Source organism: Thalia democratica, chromosome 5 (assembly GCF_965202585.1).
Source record: "Thalia democratica chromosome 5, ktThaDemo2.hap1.1, whole genome shotgun sequence".
NCBI lineage: Eukaryota > Metazoa > Chordata > Thaliacea > Salpida > Salpidae > Thalia > Thalia democratica.
Window position 1 is genome coordinate 61,158,644 of NC_139169.1, and position 21,010 is coordinate 61,179,653.

Below are 21,010 nucleotides of genomic sequence, written 5' to 3' on the forward strand. Positions count from 1 at the left end.
AAAGAATTATTTAAGCAAAGTAAACCGAAATAAAATATTTAGAAATTGCCTCCTCGTAATTTTTAACCCTATGTTACTTAAATTACCCCTAGGTTGTAACTGAATTTACTTTAATTTAAAGTTTCTCTTGAACTTTGAGTTCTTTAAAGTAGAGTGGTGAGCCATAATACACTCAAGTTTAATATAAAACTATCAGTAGTTCAGTACTTAATAATTACTTCAAGTTAAAAATTTGGTCTTATAAAGAAAAGTATAAATGACATACTAGAAAATACTCAAGAATTATTTATGGATAACCTTATCTTATTTCTTTGTTGTAATTCGTTTACAATACATTTTATTAATAGTTTATTAAACGACAAAAAAGATGCTCAAAATATTTGGTTGTAGGACCTAGTCCTGAACAAGAAGTTAAAAGGTATCCGTGGTGTGCGACTTCGATAACCGAAAGCTTCGTCGTGCACTAGGTCCAATAAATTTAGTTTAGATTTAAAAGCGTTACAAAACTTGATTTATAATTAAATTTATTTACTGTCTAAAAAATGTGGTACAAACTGATATAAAATTTGATTATTAGTATATTTCTCTCCAACATGTTAAATTCAAATCTTGAACCTTATGCAGCAAAAAATTAACGAGAATTACTTGAAGTACTTTATAGCAAACTGTTTCTAGTATTTATAAAGCTAAAAAATGACCAATGAAGTGTAGAAACGTTGTCGTCAATTTCAAACGAACTCAAATATAATATGTTTGTTATACTCATGGCATTTAAAATTAACAACTTTTCTACTGAAAGATGGTTTAGCAAGTTATTAATGCTTTCATTAATCTGCACCTTTTTTTTACTTAACTAGTACAAAACTTAGAAAATAGTTAAACACGTTTTATTGTAATTAGATATGTTTCGTAGTTAGTTATCATTGTTTTATATTTTTACAGAACAAGATTAAAGTTTTACTTGTTAAATTTAACATTTTTTTGTATGTTTTTAACAGTTCTTAGCAATTGTCTTCGAAAAAATATTTTTTATGTTTTTTTATTACAAATTTGTTTTATATAAAACTAAGGTGATGTCTTTTTTTTTCCTTTTATTTATATATCAGACATAGAATATATTTCTTTTTTGAAGTAGTTTAATTTAAGATACTACTATATTAGACAAAAGTTTCTAATTTAACCAAAACATAAAATGTGCTAAATTTTTTTTGATAAATTTCTATATATTACACCTTTAAAATCAGAGTTATTGATTAGCTGAAAAAAATCTGCTTGCAAAAATTTAACAGTGCATTTCTAAACATTCTAGATTTAAGTAGCATATATTTTAATTTTATAAATACACAGAATATAAATAGATATTGTTAGAATTGGGTATACATAAAAAAAAATATATATAACCAAGGTTTAACTGGATTTTTAAACCAAGTGTTTAAATAATTTTAAAAAGCATTAAAGTTTAATTTAAAGTAGTTTGTAAATATATACTACCACTTAATTCAGTCTTAGGTAATTTAAACTCATAGCGTACGAATATTATTATTTTTTAATATAAATTAGTAACTTGATCTTAAAGCTTAGCAAATTATCTTAATATTACAATGTAAGCACTTAATGTTTTTTACAGCCTTAAGTACTACAAAAAAAGTAAACTAATTTTACGAAGAAACTTCATAAAACTACTAATGAACATAAAATGACTTAATAGATACTTGCATTTTAAAATAGTAAACAATTACTATTCTACTAGCAAATTGTACTGTTTAAACAAACTGTTTGCTTAGCTTCGTTAATTGTTTGCAAAGTTCGAAATATTGCTTTGCATTTATAGTTAGAATATAGTAATTTTTCTAAAGATTTTGTTTATAAAACATTCTAGCTAAGAATATTTAGGCACTTACATAAAAGTTTATATTTAATATTCTATATGCTTTCTACAAAGTCTTTTAAAATATAGTTCTTTATACTTCTTTAAATTTAATCTTTTAAATTCAACAATTAGACATAATAACAGTTAGTGAAAGTAAAAAGTTTTTAAATAAACTTAAACAACTAGCAAGCTTTATTTTTATTTTGTAGACAAATAATCTTTTATAAAGAGTTTAGTTTTATCCTATTTATTATAGTTTTATTTTTCATAAAATATATTTAAACAGATAGAGTTGAATATTAAGTATTAATAACTGAGCACCATAACCAAAAGCCAATACCAAAAAAATAACATCTTTTTGCTATCAAATAGAGCTAAACTTTTATATTAGTTTATAATATTTTTAAACAGTTGTACACATTATATATAATTTAATTACAATGGATTGGAGCTTTGTGAAAAAAGACATTGAAGCTCGGTTTGGAGTGAAAGTAAAAAGTGTAAAAAAATTAGGGGGGAGCGCAGACAAGTTTAATTTTCTTCTTTGTTCAGCTACAAACAGCACTAAATACATTTATAAAGCAAAATTTTCAAAACCAGACAATGAAAGAGGTATAAATTGTTTGAAGTTGACGCATATTTCATAATTATTTTAAACTTAAAAAACTCTTTAAATTTTATAAAGTATTTTAAGCTTGTTTAAAATTAGCGTTATATGTTTATAAGGATTTAAAGTATTCTTAAATACTTTTTTGTAAAAAATAGTATCGTATATTTTACCTATTTTTTAAATTTCAGATTGATTTTGCTCTAGAAAATTTTATATTTGTAATGGTTTATATGAACTTAGTTAGGCAATAAAATTCACTGCAAAACAGATTTTTAAAATTTTAAAACTCACTAAAATGTATTGGATAATATTTGTATTTATATCTTTATTTAATTTGTAGCTTTATATCTTTAAACCCTGTTTTGAGGTAAAACACTTATTAGTTAATAAAGCTCATTAAGAACATTTTTATACTTTTATTTTCTTCAATTAAATCAATAGATATCTCTTTCAATTTTATTAAGCTAAATTTTTATAAATTATTGCATTATGCAAACATTACTACTTTTTAACTGTAGTCTAACACATAGACATAGCTTTTATAATTAAACCAGCAAAAAAATTTTATACCTTTTAATTGTTAATCAGTTTTCTGTGCAATTACAATTAATACTACATTTTTATTTAATTCATGAATAATCTAGCTTTAAAAATTCTAAAATATTTTACTGTTCATATTTACTTCGTTCAATGTTAATAATTTTTTTATTTTCTATAAAAAGAAAAAACTTCATTTAATTTTTAAGTAAATGATATTTATCTAAACTTTGAATCATTATAGTTGATATTTTTTATTTTACAATGTAGTTTAAAATTAATTTAAAAGCTATTGTTTTTTATTATATATCATTATGAAAATTATATAGAGCTTATATAGAGGCGTATAAAAATTTTATCTATCTATTGTTTTGATTTTTTATTATGGTTTATGTTTTTAATAAATTTAATTCAAATAAAAAGAAATTTTAGTTCTAAACAAACCAAAAATCAGCATAAATTTTTACTTCTAAAGAAAAATGAAATTTTTATTTAAAACAACTATTATTCTAAAACAATTATTACCTTTCAAACTTCAAAAAATAAGTTTATTAAAAAATACTAAATCAAAAACACTTTATAGCAGAGCTAACAAATTTTTTAAAGAAGTAAATAGTTTAAAACGCGATTAATTGTCACATTTTTAATTCAAGTATAAAACACAAAAACTTTTTTTTTCAGCTAAAAACCAAAGATACTCAAAATTCATTATTTTAAAAGTTCAAAAATAAAAGATTACACGCTATAAAAATGACTAAAAAACTAATAATTAAATCTTTTTAAAAGCATGTTTCTATTTTCAGACAATTTGATGCACGAACTACTTTTATGTCTCGGTAAAAACAAATTCTTAGTTCCGCAACAAATCACAAAGAACAAAAACTGCTCTGAAAACACTTTGGGTAAGATTTAGCTAATTGAAAATATACTGTCTTTAATTATAAATAAAAATAGAAATTATCTATCTTTTATCATGTAGGAATCTTTAACTACATCAAAAAAGAAAACCTTAGTGAGCACTTTAGCGATGAACTTCTGACTTACGTTGATGGAAAGATTCTGGGGAACGAAGTGCTTGAAAAAGCTAATTTTGTAAATGTTTGTTACAATTTCGGAAGATACGCGGCTCTTTTGAACAACAAGACAAGCGTTTGTTTTATGTGTAGTATTTGTAACAATAATATTTGTTTTAAGTGTTAAAAACCATCTACATGTTTAACAATGTACAGTAGTGTATGGGTTAAATATTTACATTAATTACAAATAAAGCAGCATTAATAATAGTTGTAATTATGATTTATAATACTTTTGTTTTTAAAGATAGGAATTAAAGATCTCAATCTATTGCTAAGGAGAATGATATAACTTGATATTTTTTCAAAAGTATAACACACGTACAGCAAAATAAATAGTAGGAACATTTATATTATATACGACTATACTATGCATGAGCATAGTAGAATTTTTATCAATTGTAGCATTTAATTACTTTAAACTATAAATAGTTTTACTTTTGTTTATACTTTTACGTACTAGTGAAAATGTTTTCAAAATAGCTTATCATCTTACTTTATTTCTAAAATGCTTGTTACGTGCTTGTTAAAATGCTTGTGGTTATTTTTACAGTACTAACAAAAGTTTGATTTGTTACGGGAATTGAAAAGCGAGTCGTTTGGGTTGAGCGCTAACTCTGTTTGGTTCACCCAGAACTCACTGATGATTAAATCTCTGACTCATTTAGTGAAAGATCCGCAAGAAAGAAAAATAATCGACCACGTGTTGAAAGATTTTGAAGAAAACGTAATTTCAAATCTGCACAAGCTTGAAAGAGGTGAAATATTTATTTGTATTTAATTTTTGAATATCAACACTTTTTCTATCAGAAATATATATTTTTTTATTTAATCAACTAGTTGTTTATTGCCAATGATATTAAAGTTTGTTTTTTAAACTGAAAACTAGAATATTTAGTAGATAATCATAGAAGTTTGCAAAGTCGACTATTTGTTACTACTTTATGTATTTTTTTTTCCCTTGTAGTTCAAAGAGAGTAAAATTTATGTTAACATTTAAACAGTATATGTTAACTATTTTGATATTTGTCGTTTTTTCTTCTTTCCTAATTAATTTGACAGAAGTGTAACTTGACTATAAACTTTTAAACTGTTCATTATTCAACTAATAAATTTCAATTAAAAGTTCAAATTTAAACATTTCCTTGAAAAATCTTTTGTTAACGCAGTGTTTAAATTATCAATAGAGCATTTTGCTTTTAAGCATTAATGCTGAATAGAAGTAAACAAAAGTTGTGAACTCAACTGTATTTAAAAATTAAGTTAAGTTTATTTTTAGTATCCCTTTCTTTTATAAATTTAAGTAGTGATTAACATCAATTTTTGATTAAATAGTTTATCACTAGGTTGTCTTAATATAAAATACCATTAGAGTCCTTATATTAAAACCTTAACTACTGTTGATGTTAAACTAACAATAACGAAAAAATATAATGTATAAAGCCTTGGTATTTTACAAGGACGGCCAGATTTTGAATAAGTAGACTTATTAATACAAGACTTTAAAGTAGCATGTCAAATCTTAAAACTGAAGTAATTTATGACATAAATGTTTGTAAGTATTTACTCCTAAGTTTAAAACAGTAGTTTTGTTCCATTTTAAGACAAAAAAGTTGATCTTAATTTTAAAATATTTTTTTGTAATTATGGCAAACGTAAATTTTTATTCCTCATATTTGTAAAATAATTTTAATATTTAAAAGCTAATTTAGATTTTTAAATAACATTGCAAAGTAGTAAATAGTCTGACATGACTTATTTTTATTTTGTAAGACTCAAGTATGCAATAAAACTAACCAAACATTTAAAAACAAAACTTTTAAGAACAATGATTTTCAGGCGTCATTCACGGCGACCTCAACGATTTGAACGTCCTTTTGACGTCACAAACAACTGACGTCACCGACGAAAACTGCACCGACGAATTATTGATAAAATCCTTCGGCGCCTTCGACTTCGAGGACAGCCACTACGGCTACTTCGTCTTCGAGCTGACCGTCGCCGTGGCCTACGTCATCGCCAAGGCGGCGAGGGAGGGCCACCAAGACCCGTGGCGGTTCGGCGGCCACTTTGTGCGCGGTTACGTCGCGAAACGTCAGCTCTCACAAGTTGAGTATGACGTCATTGTGACGTCCGTGGCGACGAGGTTCGCGGTGTCTTACGTCATGTCAAAGGACTGCGACGAGCAGATGGCGGAGGACAACGACATCCTGGACTTTCACTCCGGGATGATGGGAACCTTGCTGAGGAAGTACCACGAGGCGGGGAAGGAGAAGATATCAGATATGATTCTGGGAGTTTTAAAATAAAACATTGTGACAACTTGGACTTTTTTCTGCGAAAAATTTTATATTTTTTTAGTTGCATTCCTACAAATAAATTAAAAATATTACGTTAAGTATCAATATGTATATTCTTTTAATTAACTTTGTTAACCTACAAAAAAATTTAAGGTTATTCTTTCCAACAAAATTGATTAAGCAAGTAAATTAATTATTTAAAACCTTATTTCAAAAGAAAATGGTTCAGATAAATATCGATTAAAAATTAAACAACTTAAGTAAATATTTTTACAAATTCAAAAGTATAAAAACTTCCTGAAGTATTTACTTGACTTAAAAAATTCTCATCACACCGGGGAGCTGATATTTTCAAACTAGCAGTTAAATATAAAGTTTTATTTATTATTATCAAAGGTTTCATTTTACCTAAAAACTATCAAAATTTATTTATAAATTTTATTGAACGACAAAAAAGGCGATCAAAATAAGTGGTCCTAAAAACTGGTGCACAAAAAGTTTTTTGGTAATCAGGTCGCACACCACTTGGATATATTTTAATGTCTTGTCCAGGAGAAAAAAAAAATTTTTGCATAAAATGCTTAAATAAAAAACTTGGTATTGATTTTAGAACTTTACCAACAGTTTATTGCAAATATAGTAAGTAAAACCTGTAAGTTTATTAAATAGTTAAAATTTATTGCCTTTTAAACGAAGCTTTAAAGTAACAGTAACAACAAATCAATAATTAAGCACGAACATATTAACTAAAATACCAGCTCTCAACTTATTGTATATAAATTCTTTATCTGAAATGTTAAAAAAAGATTAAAACTAATGGTTTTTGGAAAAAAAATTCTTTGATAATAACAAAATTCAATTTAACAATCAATGAATTTTTAAATTATTATTTAAATTAAAATAAACATCACAAAAAACAATTTGCTTTACTTGAAGAGTATTTTTAGGACGTTTGGTTTACTGGTACAAATAAAGAACCTTTTGTAGCACAGAAACAAACTTATTTATTTTAGATCCTTAAATTCCGCAGAAAAAAGGTTTCTGAGTTTAATATTTGGTGTCAGCAGCCATATATTAAATCGCGGGCCAATTTTCCTAGAAAAACTTGCTCGCTGGCCGCGCTGTATAAAAAATGCCTTTCTTGGACCGCAATTATTTTAAAATGTTTGAAGTAATCATCAACAAAATACTACTTTAACTAAAAAATGTGATAAAGTAAGCAGTAAAACAGCAATGAGTTGCTATTAGATTTACTGCCCAAATTTAATCTTTTGCAAAAAAATCTGAGTGCTGTTCTTCTTAAAGGGTGTTTTTTGAGCTGAAAATTACCTCGCGTACCGTATCTTTCGGCTTTGAGGGCTGCATTTTGCTGATCCCTAGTTAACTGTTTCAACTTTTTATATGCCTGTTCCTAGAGAAAAAACATTGCCTGTTGAAAATAAACTTTAAAATTTTCTTAATTTAAAATTTTTTAAAAACTACAAGCTAGTTAAGTGTTTGTATATGTCTAAAATTACAGGTTTTAGAAATAATTCTACGAAAAGTTATTGCATAAAACTAAAGTTAGAAAACAAAAACTCTACTTATAAGAAAAGTTTTTAGAAAACTTTCCAGCTTGCAAACGGTCTAGAAAACTAAAAATCTTGACTAAAAAATGTTTATTTTTGTTTGTACTTATATTTAATTGGTTAGGTTTGTCTAAAAAGGTTTTAAGGTACGGTTACTGTACTTATCAACAAGCACTAAACTAAAGAATCAACAACAATTCATGTTCGAAACAACATTTATATACAAGATATAAGACAAAAGTTGGTACCATACAACTTTAATTTAACCGTTATTCAAACTTCTTTTGACTACCTAGTTTATGATCCTTTAAGTACAATAACCTGCTGCGTAGCTGTATTTGAACTCAGGTAAAAGAGTGCGAGAATACAAGCAAGGTTCAAAGATCCGTTGCAGGCTCAAACTTGAACTGTAGATTTATTTGCAATACCGATAAAACTTGTTGCATATACGGCGTCAGTAAGTAGAAACTTAAATTAAAAAGACTAACTTAAACAATTTTGATAAGGGTCTAGTTTCAGCTTACAAACAATGTTTTTTACTAAATATATAAAAAAAATGACCTGTACATTTAAGTTTCTAAAAAAAGCTATTATTTTGACTTCAATAACAAAAAATTATTAACTTTAATTAAATTATAATCTACCAAAAAGTTATTAACTCTACCATTAATTGTTTTTTGAGTGCAAAGATAACAGTAGTCAAAATACTGTACTTTGAACATTATAGTATTGATATTATAAATTAAGTTATCCTATATCCAAGTTATTTACGTAGTACGCATTTGTAGTGCTCAGTGCATGGGTAAATTACACTCAAATCGAAATTACCTTTTGTAAACGCATAAACAGGTACTTATTCATTAAATTAAAAAAAGTGCTTATAAATTAAGAAGTAATAATAATTGCTTTAATACTTTGACTTATATAGTATTCCTAACAATGTGCATAAAAATAACAATTGAACACCAAAAACTCCTACTTTGAACTAAAAACTTATGTTTTGGATAACTAGCTTGAAAAAAACATTCAAAGATATATGCACCAGTTTTGATTAAAAGATAAAGTTTTTTAAGAAAGTATAGTTTCTCTACGGTTTTTTAACCCAAAAAAAACTAAAAGAATAAATTATCCATTCAAAAATAAAAGTGTTAGTTGTCTATTGTATTTAAAACATTTCTATTATTAAATTTTTTCATGTTTTATCTTACCTTACCTGTAATAATAGTATTTCAAAACACACTCAACTTTTTGGCCAAACTTCATGGCTTTCTAAGTAAGAACTTATTTTATACAGTGTTATTAACATGGTTGGATAATCTTTGACGCAAAAAAAAAAACAGCCTGAGTGACTAGAAACTAGTGTGAGTTACATCTAGCATGGGAAAATTTACCAATTTGAGTCTAAAACTAAAATAAATACTGTTAAGAAACATAAATATGTAAAAATACTTTAATAACAAAAGGACTTAGTAAAACCGCCACTTTAAAAAATCAATTTTAAAGTGAGCTATGATTCAGATTCCAAACTAACTAGAGTTTTTCAAAATATCAAATTAGCCTTTTTTGTACCGAACGTGAGGTTACTATGTATTATTGTATAAAATTCTAAGTAGTTACTTAGAGTTTTAAATTACTTATGTTTTTCTAGAAAAAATAAATCATTAGTAAGTGACAATTAAAATTTCAAAAATTTTTTATTGATCCCAAGTACATATGTGAAATAGGTCTAATATCTAATTTATCAATTTTTTAAACACTTCTACCTATGTGTAGACAGGCTTAGATTTTTAAAAGAAAGTCACTATGAATTTTAACATTCTTATAAGCAGTTTTTATTAATGTCAGCAACTTTATTATTATAAACTAAAAATATTTAACATATTTCAAAATTATTAAAGTTTATTTCAAACAGTTCTAAACAAAAACGACCTTAAAGAATACTGTTTATTATCATTTATATTGTGCAATAACAATAAAAATTTACTTGAATCCTTTTTTTACATACTAAATCAATAAGGCTTGTATTCAAAACAAATAAAGACTTACATAATGACAAATTAAACTAACAAAAAGAATTATTTCAAAATTTCATCAGCTTTATTTTAAGTATTTTACTATCAACAATCTTATAACATATGATACAAATAAGTTGCGTTATTATCATGAAATAACAAAAAAGTAAAAATAGTTTGGTCAAAAATAACAGTGTGCTTTTATTCAATTAACTAGCATTTAAAAAGCCTACTTTTAAATACACTAGATATCAAAACCTTTTCCAAATAAAACAAATCTGACTAGTGTAGAAAATTGAATGAAACTTCCAATTAAATCATTGGATTTCAGTTGAAGGTAATGAGCTGCTCGTAGAACTTGATCACTTTGTCTGGGAAGCACTTGTTGGCGTTCTCCCTAAGAACGATGAAAGCGCTCTTCTTGTCTTCTTTGCTGAATAACATTTAAGAAAAGTTTATTAAATTGTATCTGGAATCATAATTACTTGTTGTACGATACTTGTTTTAAAAATACTTTAAACTAAATTATATTTTTTTGAGAAATTTAAAAAGCAGTTTTACATAACAGAGTTGGTTAACAGGCAAAAAAGTCAGCCTAGATGAACAAAAATTAGTTACATCAACCTAGTCTAATTTAGCCTGAGTTTCTAAGAAAAAAAAGTAAGTGAAAAAATACTGTTAATGAAGCTTTAATATCTTAAAATAATGAAATATTTACGAAATGAGTTGGTTAAAACACAATTAAAAAAAAATTAAAAGTCACAAAATCTGGCTTAACTTTTTCAAAAAAAAAACATACAAGCTTGAGTAGATTAAGTGAGTGGCAACTCTGATATAGAAAACCTAAAAACTTTTTTTTTTAAATCATAAAACTAACTTAGGACTAATTACATCATTATTTGAATAACTGCTCGATTTTTTTGTAAAACTAATTTTTATACTTGGCAAAGTTTTCTTTTGAATAACAAAAACGTATACAAAACATATATAATACTAAAAAAAAACTTAGTTGTGAGTCAATTAATTATAAGTACGGTTTCTAAGAAACATATAATTATTATAATGCACTTTTAAAAAGATCTTAATTTTTATTACCGTTAATATTCAAAACTTTTTAGTTAACTTTTATAGTAAGACTTTAATAGTAACAGTAATTTTTAATATTAAATGAATGTATATAACTATTTACTATGCAGATTTTGAAAAGATTCAGAACCACTTAAGTAGGTGATAAAATATAGCAATATATTAATTCTTAAAACATCCTAAGTTTATTTCAAGAGAATTATAAAAGAATAGCTTTTGTATTAGCTTTTACATTAAAACACTTTAGTTAATGATAAAATTATATAAGAATGCGTTCAAAATCTTGAGAGTAGTGATCTACTGGATAAATATATTTTTAAATCATTATTCGGATCATTTTTTTTAATTTAAGATCCGGCTAGATCCAGATCTTATTTTCAAATTAGGATCCGGCCAGATCCGGATCTATTTTTTTAAATGTTATAATTTTTATGTAGTTTCAATAGAGAAGAACTTATAAAATTTAATGACTATAATATCATTAACTAGTAAAAATTGTTTAATTCATTCATTTTATTAAAAAATGTTGTTGTCTAAATATTGCACTTTAACACTAGGAAAAAGAGCGTTGTAAGAAAAAAATAAATTGATCTACTTATATGAAGTCTCAGTTTAAATGTTAAATTTCAAGCTACTCATACGACTAAACTTGAATTTTGTACCTTGTATGACGTAAAAGAAACTAAATGTAACAATGCTTTAAATAACAGCTTTTAAATAACGGCCTGAGTTTTATATTAAACTTTTATTTATAAAAGTTCGAACTATAAGATAAAAAATAACTTCTTTAGCAACTGTTTATGTTTAGAAACATAAAAATAAGTAAACTAGTAAATAACATTTACTCATATCAACGCCATTAATATAAAAAGAAACCTATTCTTGTTTTTTCAAGTTGTTATGAATATTTCAAAGTTTTACGCCAAGTTTTGGAAGCAATCGATTTCGCTTTTGCTCGGTCAAGTTACAAGCTTCTGAAGATAACTTTTCAGAAAAAACAGTTAGATGGTGGAGCCGAAAGATACCTTCTTGCAAACCTAGCAAGACGTATGTATGTTTTCTTGCTTGAGTTCCATTAACACTACACTTTAGCTTCTTTAACTTCTAAAACAGATAAAAAAATTCAGCCAAAAAAAAGAAATTCTGTCTTAATCTCTTGGTCAACTGAATATAGTTGCTCACTTTTGTGAGTGTTTGCACTTGTTTCCGATTTAAATGTAGAATAAAACAACAACAAAAATTTGGGAAGATCATTTTTAGGTAGTTGAGCTTTAGGTTTATTAGACGGTACTAGAGGAACTTGACCTTTTTGACCAGTCTCACTACAACTATGATTTTTTACTTCTGATTTAGCCTTTATACCTTCTGTTTGAGATTAGGAGGAAAAAAGTCAAATCGATACCGTGGATTTACAGCTGTTGTGATAAAAAAAAGTCGTTATCATGAAGTTTTATTTGTGTGCTGTTATTAGTAGTATAAAATCTTCTTTCGAAAGCAACTTCTATATTTTTGCCAAGGTTGTATAACTATTTTGACCTGGTAGACTACTAGCTTTATGATTGAAAAACTTTTTTAGTACTGCTGCATGCGGGATTACACTTGACAGCAATGTGTTTTTTTTTACTACACTGCTGCGTCACTATGTAAAAAGGTTCGAGCAGTTCATTAAGGAGGCTTACAAGTTTCCACTCATCAGCTGTAAGAATATTTATGGGTTTAAATTTGTTGTTAGCCACGTAATTCTGGACACTAGTTTTTAATTTTTCTAGTCTTTTCAGCATAAGGTAGGTTGAGTTCAACCTTGTTTCAACGTCTTGCATAAGAATCAAGGATTTTTGCATTGACACTGATGAACCTAAAGTAACCTGTATTTTTTTAATTTCTTGCACACTATAGAAGATTGATTAAAGTGGCCAACAGTTTGACGGGACTTGGCTTTTAATTTAACACACTTATATGTTATTTTCTGAAAACAGGTTATCTTTAATTACAAATAGAAGCGTGTGAATAAAACGTAAGCCGGTCAAAATAGCACGGCGTCACTTTAGCACGGTGCGTCACTTTTGATGGAGCGTCGCGTTTGCAAGGCGTCGGTTTAACATCAAGCGTCATTTTTGAACTATTTCTTTTTCTTCTATTTTTGCTTGGACCGACTAGTTTATTTTTTCTATTGACTAAGCACAAGTTCTATCTAGCATAAACATTACTTTGCACAAACCAAACCTTTTTAAATCTTCATTTGAAAAGTTTTCGATATTAAAGTCTTAATTATAAATATTTAGTACTCTGTAATATGTATAAAACACGTGTTTAGAAACTGAAATGAAAATTAAAAGTAAACACGCATTAGGTTCGTAAAAAATTAAAACTTAAGATACGACTTTATTCCAGGAGTATTTTATAATATTTTAAATGTAAAACTAAGTAAAATTTAATCTAAAACAAGTTTATGTAAATGAAACTAAATTAAATACTTGAGAAAAATTAGTTGGTTCAAAAAATATAGCATAACATTTTCAAGTCTTTTAATCAATTTAATTAAATTTATAAGGTTTTATTTAATTAAATAGGGTTAATATTTAAAAGCTTTTTTTGATTAACTCAACTTTCTAGCCTAAAAAGATTAAAACTTTAAAATGTTATGATTATATATTATACTACTGTATGGTATAAAGAATTAAAATATATTTTATATTAATTACAAGATTAGTTTTAGTTAAGTTTTAGTACACTAAAAGTTAAGTCTCTAAAAGCAGACTTTTGTTTTCTTTTTTAGTTTAGCTACTTTGTATTCTTAAGTTTTTTTTTTTTTTTTTGAAAATGTCAGCTTTCTTATAGTTAAAAAATAAATATTATCATATTGATTAGTTATTATCATTACTACCTCATCGTATTATTCATTTAGTTTAAAATGCATATGATTATTAAGTATCACACTTAAATATTTTTAGTTTTGATATTAAGTGTTAAAATATTTAATACTATAACATCTACAAAGTACTAAAAAATATAACATCAAGTTTTCCTTAAAAACTAAAAGACAAAAACAAATGTTTTAATTCAAGCATAAAATTCCTACAAATTTAGAGTATTATCATTTATTTTTCATCAAATAACTAATAAGTTTCATAAACCCTGTTATTGAAAATCTTTAACTCTTGCAAAAATAAAGCTTCGTGCGAAATTGACCCACCGTGCTAAAATGACACCTTGAGTGTGTGGCAACCCTATAGTCTATTTCGCTCAACTAATTTTATATCTATATTAAATATTCATAACACAATAATCTAAATATATAAAACAGAAAGAAGCTAATCGTTAAAACAAAGTCTTTCAAAACTAACTGAATCCGGCTAGAGCGGATTTTTTTATAAATTTGGGATTCTGTCAGATCCAAATCCAATATTTTTCTTAAATTAGGAACCGGATCTTGGATCCGGTAGATCACTACTTGAGAGCTTAGTATAAGTAATTTATTTAATTTTAGTTTCATACCATACAAAAAGAATTTAAGCTTAAAATCAGTAGAAAAAACTAAAAAACATTTATGGAACTAATTAATAATTTAACATTTTAAAATCTCTTCATTTGAGATCAAAACTGTTAGAGTTTGGATGGTAAACTAAGCCAACCAAGTATACTTATTTCCAAAAAAAAAAAAGGTTTTTTTAATTCAATGCAATTTTCTAGTACATTTTTATATTTCGATAACCGAAAGGTTTTTGTACACCAGGTCTTTAGACCAAACTTTTTGAGCATATTTTTTGTCGATCAATGTACAATAAAGATGTTAACAACATACAAACGATTTATATTTACAATGAATTATCATATACTAACGGATACCATTAAATATGTGTGGAAAGAAAAAGGGAGTAAAGAGCTAAACCTCAAATGATTACAACATACATTAAAAAATGTTACTTTTAATGATTTTTCAATTCAACTATATTAAAAACTAGTTTACAACTGATTAAGTTGGTATTGTCTTATCTTTTACTTAAACTCTGACATATAGAAACATTAAAAAATTATTTCTTAAGTTTATAAGTGCTAAAAATTTTAGTAAAAAATCATAATACATCAATTAGTACAACTTTAGTAAAGTATTTAGTATGCCTTATACCCCATTAAAACATCTTGTTTGTTATAGCTTTTGTTTTATACATTATGACAAACGTTTTTTTTAATTTGATTTTTTTTTTCTTAAACAACTGAACTTTATAAAAAAACTAGTTTAATTTACGAACCCTTTTCTATTAATAGCATAGCTAAAAATTGTAGCTTAAAAAAATAAAAAATATGAAAATGTCATAGTAACAAAGTTTTACTTTATTCTTTTGTCTTGAAAAAGTCTCCTTATAAAAATAATCTAATCTGAAATAATCTAAAAATAATCTGAGTTCTAAAATATTTTCATCTAGTAACAAGACGTGTATCGAAATTGATTTGAAGGGTTTTGCTCGAATACCATTTATGTTTAACTGAAATTTGCGTATTTAGACGTTACTTCAACTCTTCAGTGCAACCCTTTTAAAACAATTTTTACCAACAACTTTTTCACCTGATTGTTGTAAGCAAGTTGTTTATTTTAAACGTTGCCTACCCTTGAGTTATAAATTCTGATAAGTTAATAATTGCTTTTTATTAGCGAAAACTTAAAGAATAATACAATAAAAACAAACAGAAGGCAGCACAAAACAGCTAAGTTTAGCCTAGTCTTGTAAATCTCAAAACTTTAAAAATGGTTGGTAATTATTAGCAAAACTTAGTCAAACAAAACCGACCACGAAACTACAAAGTAATTCTTAAGATGCTAAAAATTATTATCAAATGAACAGTAAAAATTTCCAGAACAACTTTTCAAACATTCAAACGAATATTTGACGATATTATTTTTTATAAATAGTTACTATATTCAACTTTTTACGAACAAAACTCACCAGGAAACGACAAAGTACAGTTTCTCCCTGTACGTGACCAGCTTCTCCACCCGCTTCACCTTCCTGCTGCTGGGAAACCTGCCGCCCTTGTGCAGCTTCACGAAGAAGTCGTCCTGGTGCAGCTCCACCTTCTGGTAGCACTCCAGGTTCTCCTTGTTGCTCTCCTCCTTCTTCAAAGTTCTTTGGAACACCATTTTTTTGTATTGCTTTTTTTTTAGTTAATTTTTTCTAAACGTAACAAAAGTGAAGGGTCGAGTCAAACGTATTTAATGGATTTCAACACATTTTAAATATATATTTCTTAATCATATAATCTTAACCATGCTTTGCACAAAAGATATTTCAAGCAGCTTTTTGTAACACTTAAATTTTTCTTGCCATTGTCGGTAAAAATAAATCATAATCAATATTGAAACATAAATATTCAGCACACTTTCATACCAAGTTTTGTTTAGCTTGTGTTTAAATCACCTAGTTTTACCTAAAAAACTTAGTGTTTTATACATTTGTTTTAAGAAAACTATCATTTACCTAAATAAAAATAAAACATAGTACTCATTGTCAACTAAAATCAAACATTTGTTAGTGCTTTGCAAGCGAAATCTACTGAGTCGTAAGAAATTTATATAAGGTAAAAATTAGTAAATTTGGTGTTATATTAGACTTTAGAGTATAGTTCTAGGCAAGGTTGACTTATTATGGCAAAACAAAAACAATGATAAAATGATGTTTTTAATTAATAAATTATTAGTTATTCAGTTAATAATTATTAATGTTGTTAATACTTTGCAAAAATCAGCTGCCTTAACTAGTTAGCAATAATTATAATAATAAAATAAAACAGATCAAAACAATATGCATAATAAACAAACTTAGTAAACGAATGGGTAGAAATTTCATGATCAATATATTGTATAAGTTATATTTAATCTCTTTAATGAAAAACTTTCAACAAAATGTACTTTTTAAATTACTGTACAAAAACATTAAAATATAACTAAAATTTGACTGCATTTTCAAAAATAAAATAATTTATTGAGAATGTTAGTATAAAATTTTCAGGATTCTTATTCTATATAGTTTAGAGACAAAGACGTTTACTAACTCTCATATACTAACGAAATGAAAAACAAACAAAAATATATACTATCCTCAGAACAAATCAAAATATATAAACCAAATTGTAATCAGTATTATATCATAACCCACTTTCACCCATTAAGAAAAATACAATTTGTTTTATATAAGAATTTGAACGAAAATACATCAACCAGAAGAAACTTAATACAACAACACAGTTCATTTTAATTTCCACAAAAAAAATTATTCTTGTTTGCACTCCTCTTTAACACACTCTTCTTTTTTACCCTCGTCTTTACTACAGTCCCACTTTATCAAATCTTGGTAGTACCTGATCACTTCCTGAGGCCACTTGGTGTTGGCGTAGTGTCTGTCCACCAAATACTTCTCCGGTACTTTTTCGTCTTTGCTGTTAAAATTATTGATTTCAATAAAATGCACAGAAACTTGATAAAATTTTAATGAAGGTTGATTGCTTTTAATAATAAATAATAATAAAATCTTTGCATGCAAGTCTCGTGCGGGGTGTTTAAGATTGAAAATTAAACTTAAAGCGTATAAAACTAGTCAATAATTTTAACTGATTATCAATTACCGGGTTATGACAAAGTATGTGGCTCCAACATCTATGCTCAACTTGACAATGTCTTCGATTTTGCCCAGTTCAAAGTCGTCCGGAATTCCATGCTTGAGCATCTTCATTTTTGCACTGTTGAAGTTACCAACTGTTGTACGCGGGTTGGACAGCTTTTGCTTTATGAGGAATAACATTAAAAAGAAAACAGATCTGTTAGAAAGATATAAACTTATGAATTTTGATTAATAGTTTAGAATTATATGTTATAAAAAAGCAAACTTGTTTCCAATTTTGAAATATTTTATATTTGAATAAATAATTTAAAAAAAAACTACTTGACTTGGATTTTAATTTTACAAGACTTAACAAAAATACAAATATTTAAGAAAATGTTGATCCTGAACCTGAAAATTGTCACAAAAATAACTGTAGTCATAGAAACTAGCTTAAGACTTAAAAAGTATGCATACAGACTATCTTGAGCGTGGTAACCCTGCATGAATATTTTTTATCTTTATACAACAGCACTCAGCCATGTAAAAGTGCTTTAAAGCACAATGTTAATAAAAACATTTAAGTACTTATATGATTACAATTATACAAAAAACTAGAATAAATCAAGCTACAACAATTTAACAGCACTAACTTGTAGTTTTAAACCATAACTGTTTATGCAATCATTGTAAATATATATTTAACCCTTTGTATAATATCCTAAATGATGTATTCAAGCAATGTAAAAAAAAACATAATAATTTATACTAAAGTTTTAAAATAAACAAAAAAATGGTGAAGGAAAGTAGGAAACTGAATCAACAAGTTTTAACAAAGTATTAACCTGAATTTTTCAAAAACTTAAAACTAGCCAGAGCGTGTTGCAAACCTGATTTATGATCAACACAAAATCTAAAATCATTATATAAAACAAATTACGTCATAATAATTTGTACAAATACAATTTAATTTCTAAAGAACCGCATCCACAATGCACAAAAAAACTTGTAGATCTTATAATTAATACTTATATTACGAATAAAAATGTGAAAAATTTCTAAATGTTTGTTGACAAACAAAAAAATGGTATTCATAAAAATATACTTTTATATAAATGAGAGATTAATGTGCTAATATTGTAAAAAAAAAATACCAAATTGAGTTTTGACCTAGTGGTTATGTTTAAGCACATCAAACTCTTTTCTGCTAAAACAAGTTCAACATCTGAATTAGAGTTAAACTTCAGATCACTACAATATAATTTTTGATTTAATTATTTTATGCACTGTTATTACACTCTGTTAGACTAAAACCTACAATTATATTTTAAGCTAACCTATTTAACTTTCAAAACTATCTAGTTCAATTGAATATAATTTACTTAGTGTTTAGCAAAAACTAGTTGTAATAACTTCAATCTAAGAAATATTTGGCTAGAGTACCTATTTACATAACATTAAAGATACATAAAAAAATAGTATTGATAGGTCGTTTCAAAAAATTCAGAGATACATGCTACTCCAAAAAATATAAACTTCAGTCAATATAAATCATAGCATATTTCTCAAAACTTTAGGTTTAAGCAATTTTTTTAGTTTTAACTTTTTCAATTTTTATAAATTCAACACTATTTCTACAACTTTTTAAACAGTTTTACAAAAAAATTGTTTTTACAACATGAAACTGTTATAATCTAAGTTTGTTATGAACCATAAAAACATTCTCAAATTACTTTATACTTTAAAATAAATGTAACTTAAAACTAGCATCATATTTTAATACATTTTGTTGTGGTATACTTAAAAATTATTTTTTAAAGGCAGGCATGACACAAATGGCCAGTTATAGCTATTGATAGTGTTTATTCTTTTGAACTTTACTAAATGATCCAAGTAGTTGTATTCATTCTAAGTTAAACAGACAAAAAAAACTAAGTTTTTTTTAATTATTTTCTTTTACAAACCACGTTATTAACAAAAGTTATTCATTTCAACTAACATTATTTTACATTACACCATACTTTATATTTATTTTAGTTGTAAACATTTTATCAAAAAAAATTTAGAATAAACCAGAAATATTTGTTCATTTTGATAGGATTTCTTTGTAGCATGTACACTAGGGGTCATCTGTTGCCCGGACATTGGAATTTTGCTTAGTTCATTTTTTGTTAATGGAAAATAATATAAATAGACAGCTAAAAAAAATAATTTCCTACCTTTTACCACCGTCACGCTATTTACATTATTTTGAAAACAACCTCTATGTAAAAAGTATGGTATCTTAAAATTTTGACCTTCAAGTTTTTGGCTGATTTTTTTTTTACATGTAACAAACATCACAAAAACACATTCTACGCCTTTTAAGACAATGCAAAGAAAGTTTGTTGGAGAAATTTTATAGTTTCTTCAAAAAAGTTTAAAAATAACAATAAATGATAAAAAATACAGAAAATCTAAAAATACCTTAATGAAACTTTTTTCAAATTGTCTGAAAACTCGTAGTATGTGTTTTTGTGATGATTGCTTTTTAAGGTTTTTAAGGTCCCATACAATTTACATGGGAGTTGTTTTCAGAAAGATTTAAATGAGCATGATGGTGGTAAAAGGTAGGTAGCTTTTTTTTTTGCTGAATATTTATGTGATTTGCCATGCATAAAAAGTTAAACTTTGCTACACTACCAAATTTTCATTTTTGAGGGGCAACAGATGCACCTTTATGTACACATGATTGTTTGAAAAATAAATTTAAGATATTTAAAATAATTAAAATAATTTATGCTTATACAAAATAATAACAAAGTACAATTTTATTAATTTATTTTAACTTAAACTTGAAGTGAAAATATTTTTTATTTACATTTTAACATATTTCTTAAGAATAAAAACATTCTAATGTGGTATGGTAAAAATTTTATTTAAAAAATACAATACTTTTAAGATGGTTATGTATAATAGTCAACTATTAACTTATTATTTTCATTAGCTTTGTCTTTCGTAAAACAACTAATCATTAAATGAAAGGGTGAAAATAAAATATCAATAAAGCTAACATATATTTAAAACTGCCTAAATATAATTTAAGCTAGACAAAAATAGGACCTGTTCAAATTTTTAAGTAAAAGCTAATAAAACAATTAGTATTTTACAGAGTTAAGTAGTGGAATAAAACTAGTAGTCAAATAAAATTGTTGGGTTTACAAAATGTACATATAGAAAAAAAAATTGATGTATTTGGATTAAGAAACTTGTGAATGAATCTTAAGGTATAATAACATAAAGATTTTGTCTTTTGTTTACATAAAAATTGAAAAATTTAATTTTTTTCATATTAACAGTTACTATTTTGAATTTAAAACAA

The 21,010-nt window shown here is 25.9% G+C and overlaps 2 protein-coding genes and 1 long non-coding RNA gene across 3 annotated transcripts; 1 reads left to right on the forward strand and 2 right to left on the reverse strand.

Annotated features, from left to right (window-relative positions):
• Positions 1-2,310: 2,310 nt before the first annotated feature.
• LOC145836704 (hydroxylysine kinase-like) lies at positions 2,311-6,399 on the forward strand. The gene is made up of 4 exons (XM_082944486.1): positions 2,311-2,348; positions 4,031-4,166; positions 4,656-4,848; positions 5,930-6,399. The coding sequence occupies exons 1-4, from the start codon at positions 2,311-2,313 to the stop codon at positions 6,397-6,399; spliced, it is 837 nt and encodes a 278-aa protein (XP_082800612.1).
• Positions 6,400-9,849: 3,450 nt separating this feature from the next.
• Positions 9,850-16,620, reverse strand: LOC145835950 (uncharacterized). The gene is made up of 2 exons (XR_014369871.1): positions 16,000-16,620; positions 9,850-10,403 (listed from the first exon to the last, which is right to left on the reverse strand). It is a non-coding gene; the product is annotated as an uncharacterized LOC145835950 (long non-coding RNA).
• Positions 16,621-16,862: 242 nt separating this feature from the next.
• Positions 16,863-17,861, reverse strand: LOC145835949 (uncharacterized). The gene is made up of 2 exons (XM_082943720.1): positions 17,675-17,861; positions 16,863-17,488 (listed from the first exon to the last, which is right to left on the reverse strand). The coding sequence occupies exons 1-2, from the start codon at positions 17,848-17,850 to the stop codon at positions 17,323-17,325; spliced, it is 342 nt and encodes a 113-aa protein (XP_082799846.1). The 5' UTR covers positions 17,851-17,861; the 3' UTR covers positions 16,863-17,322.
• Between the last annotated feature and the right edge of the window lie 3,149 nt (positions 17,862-21,010).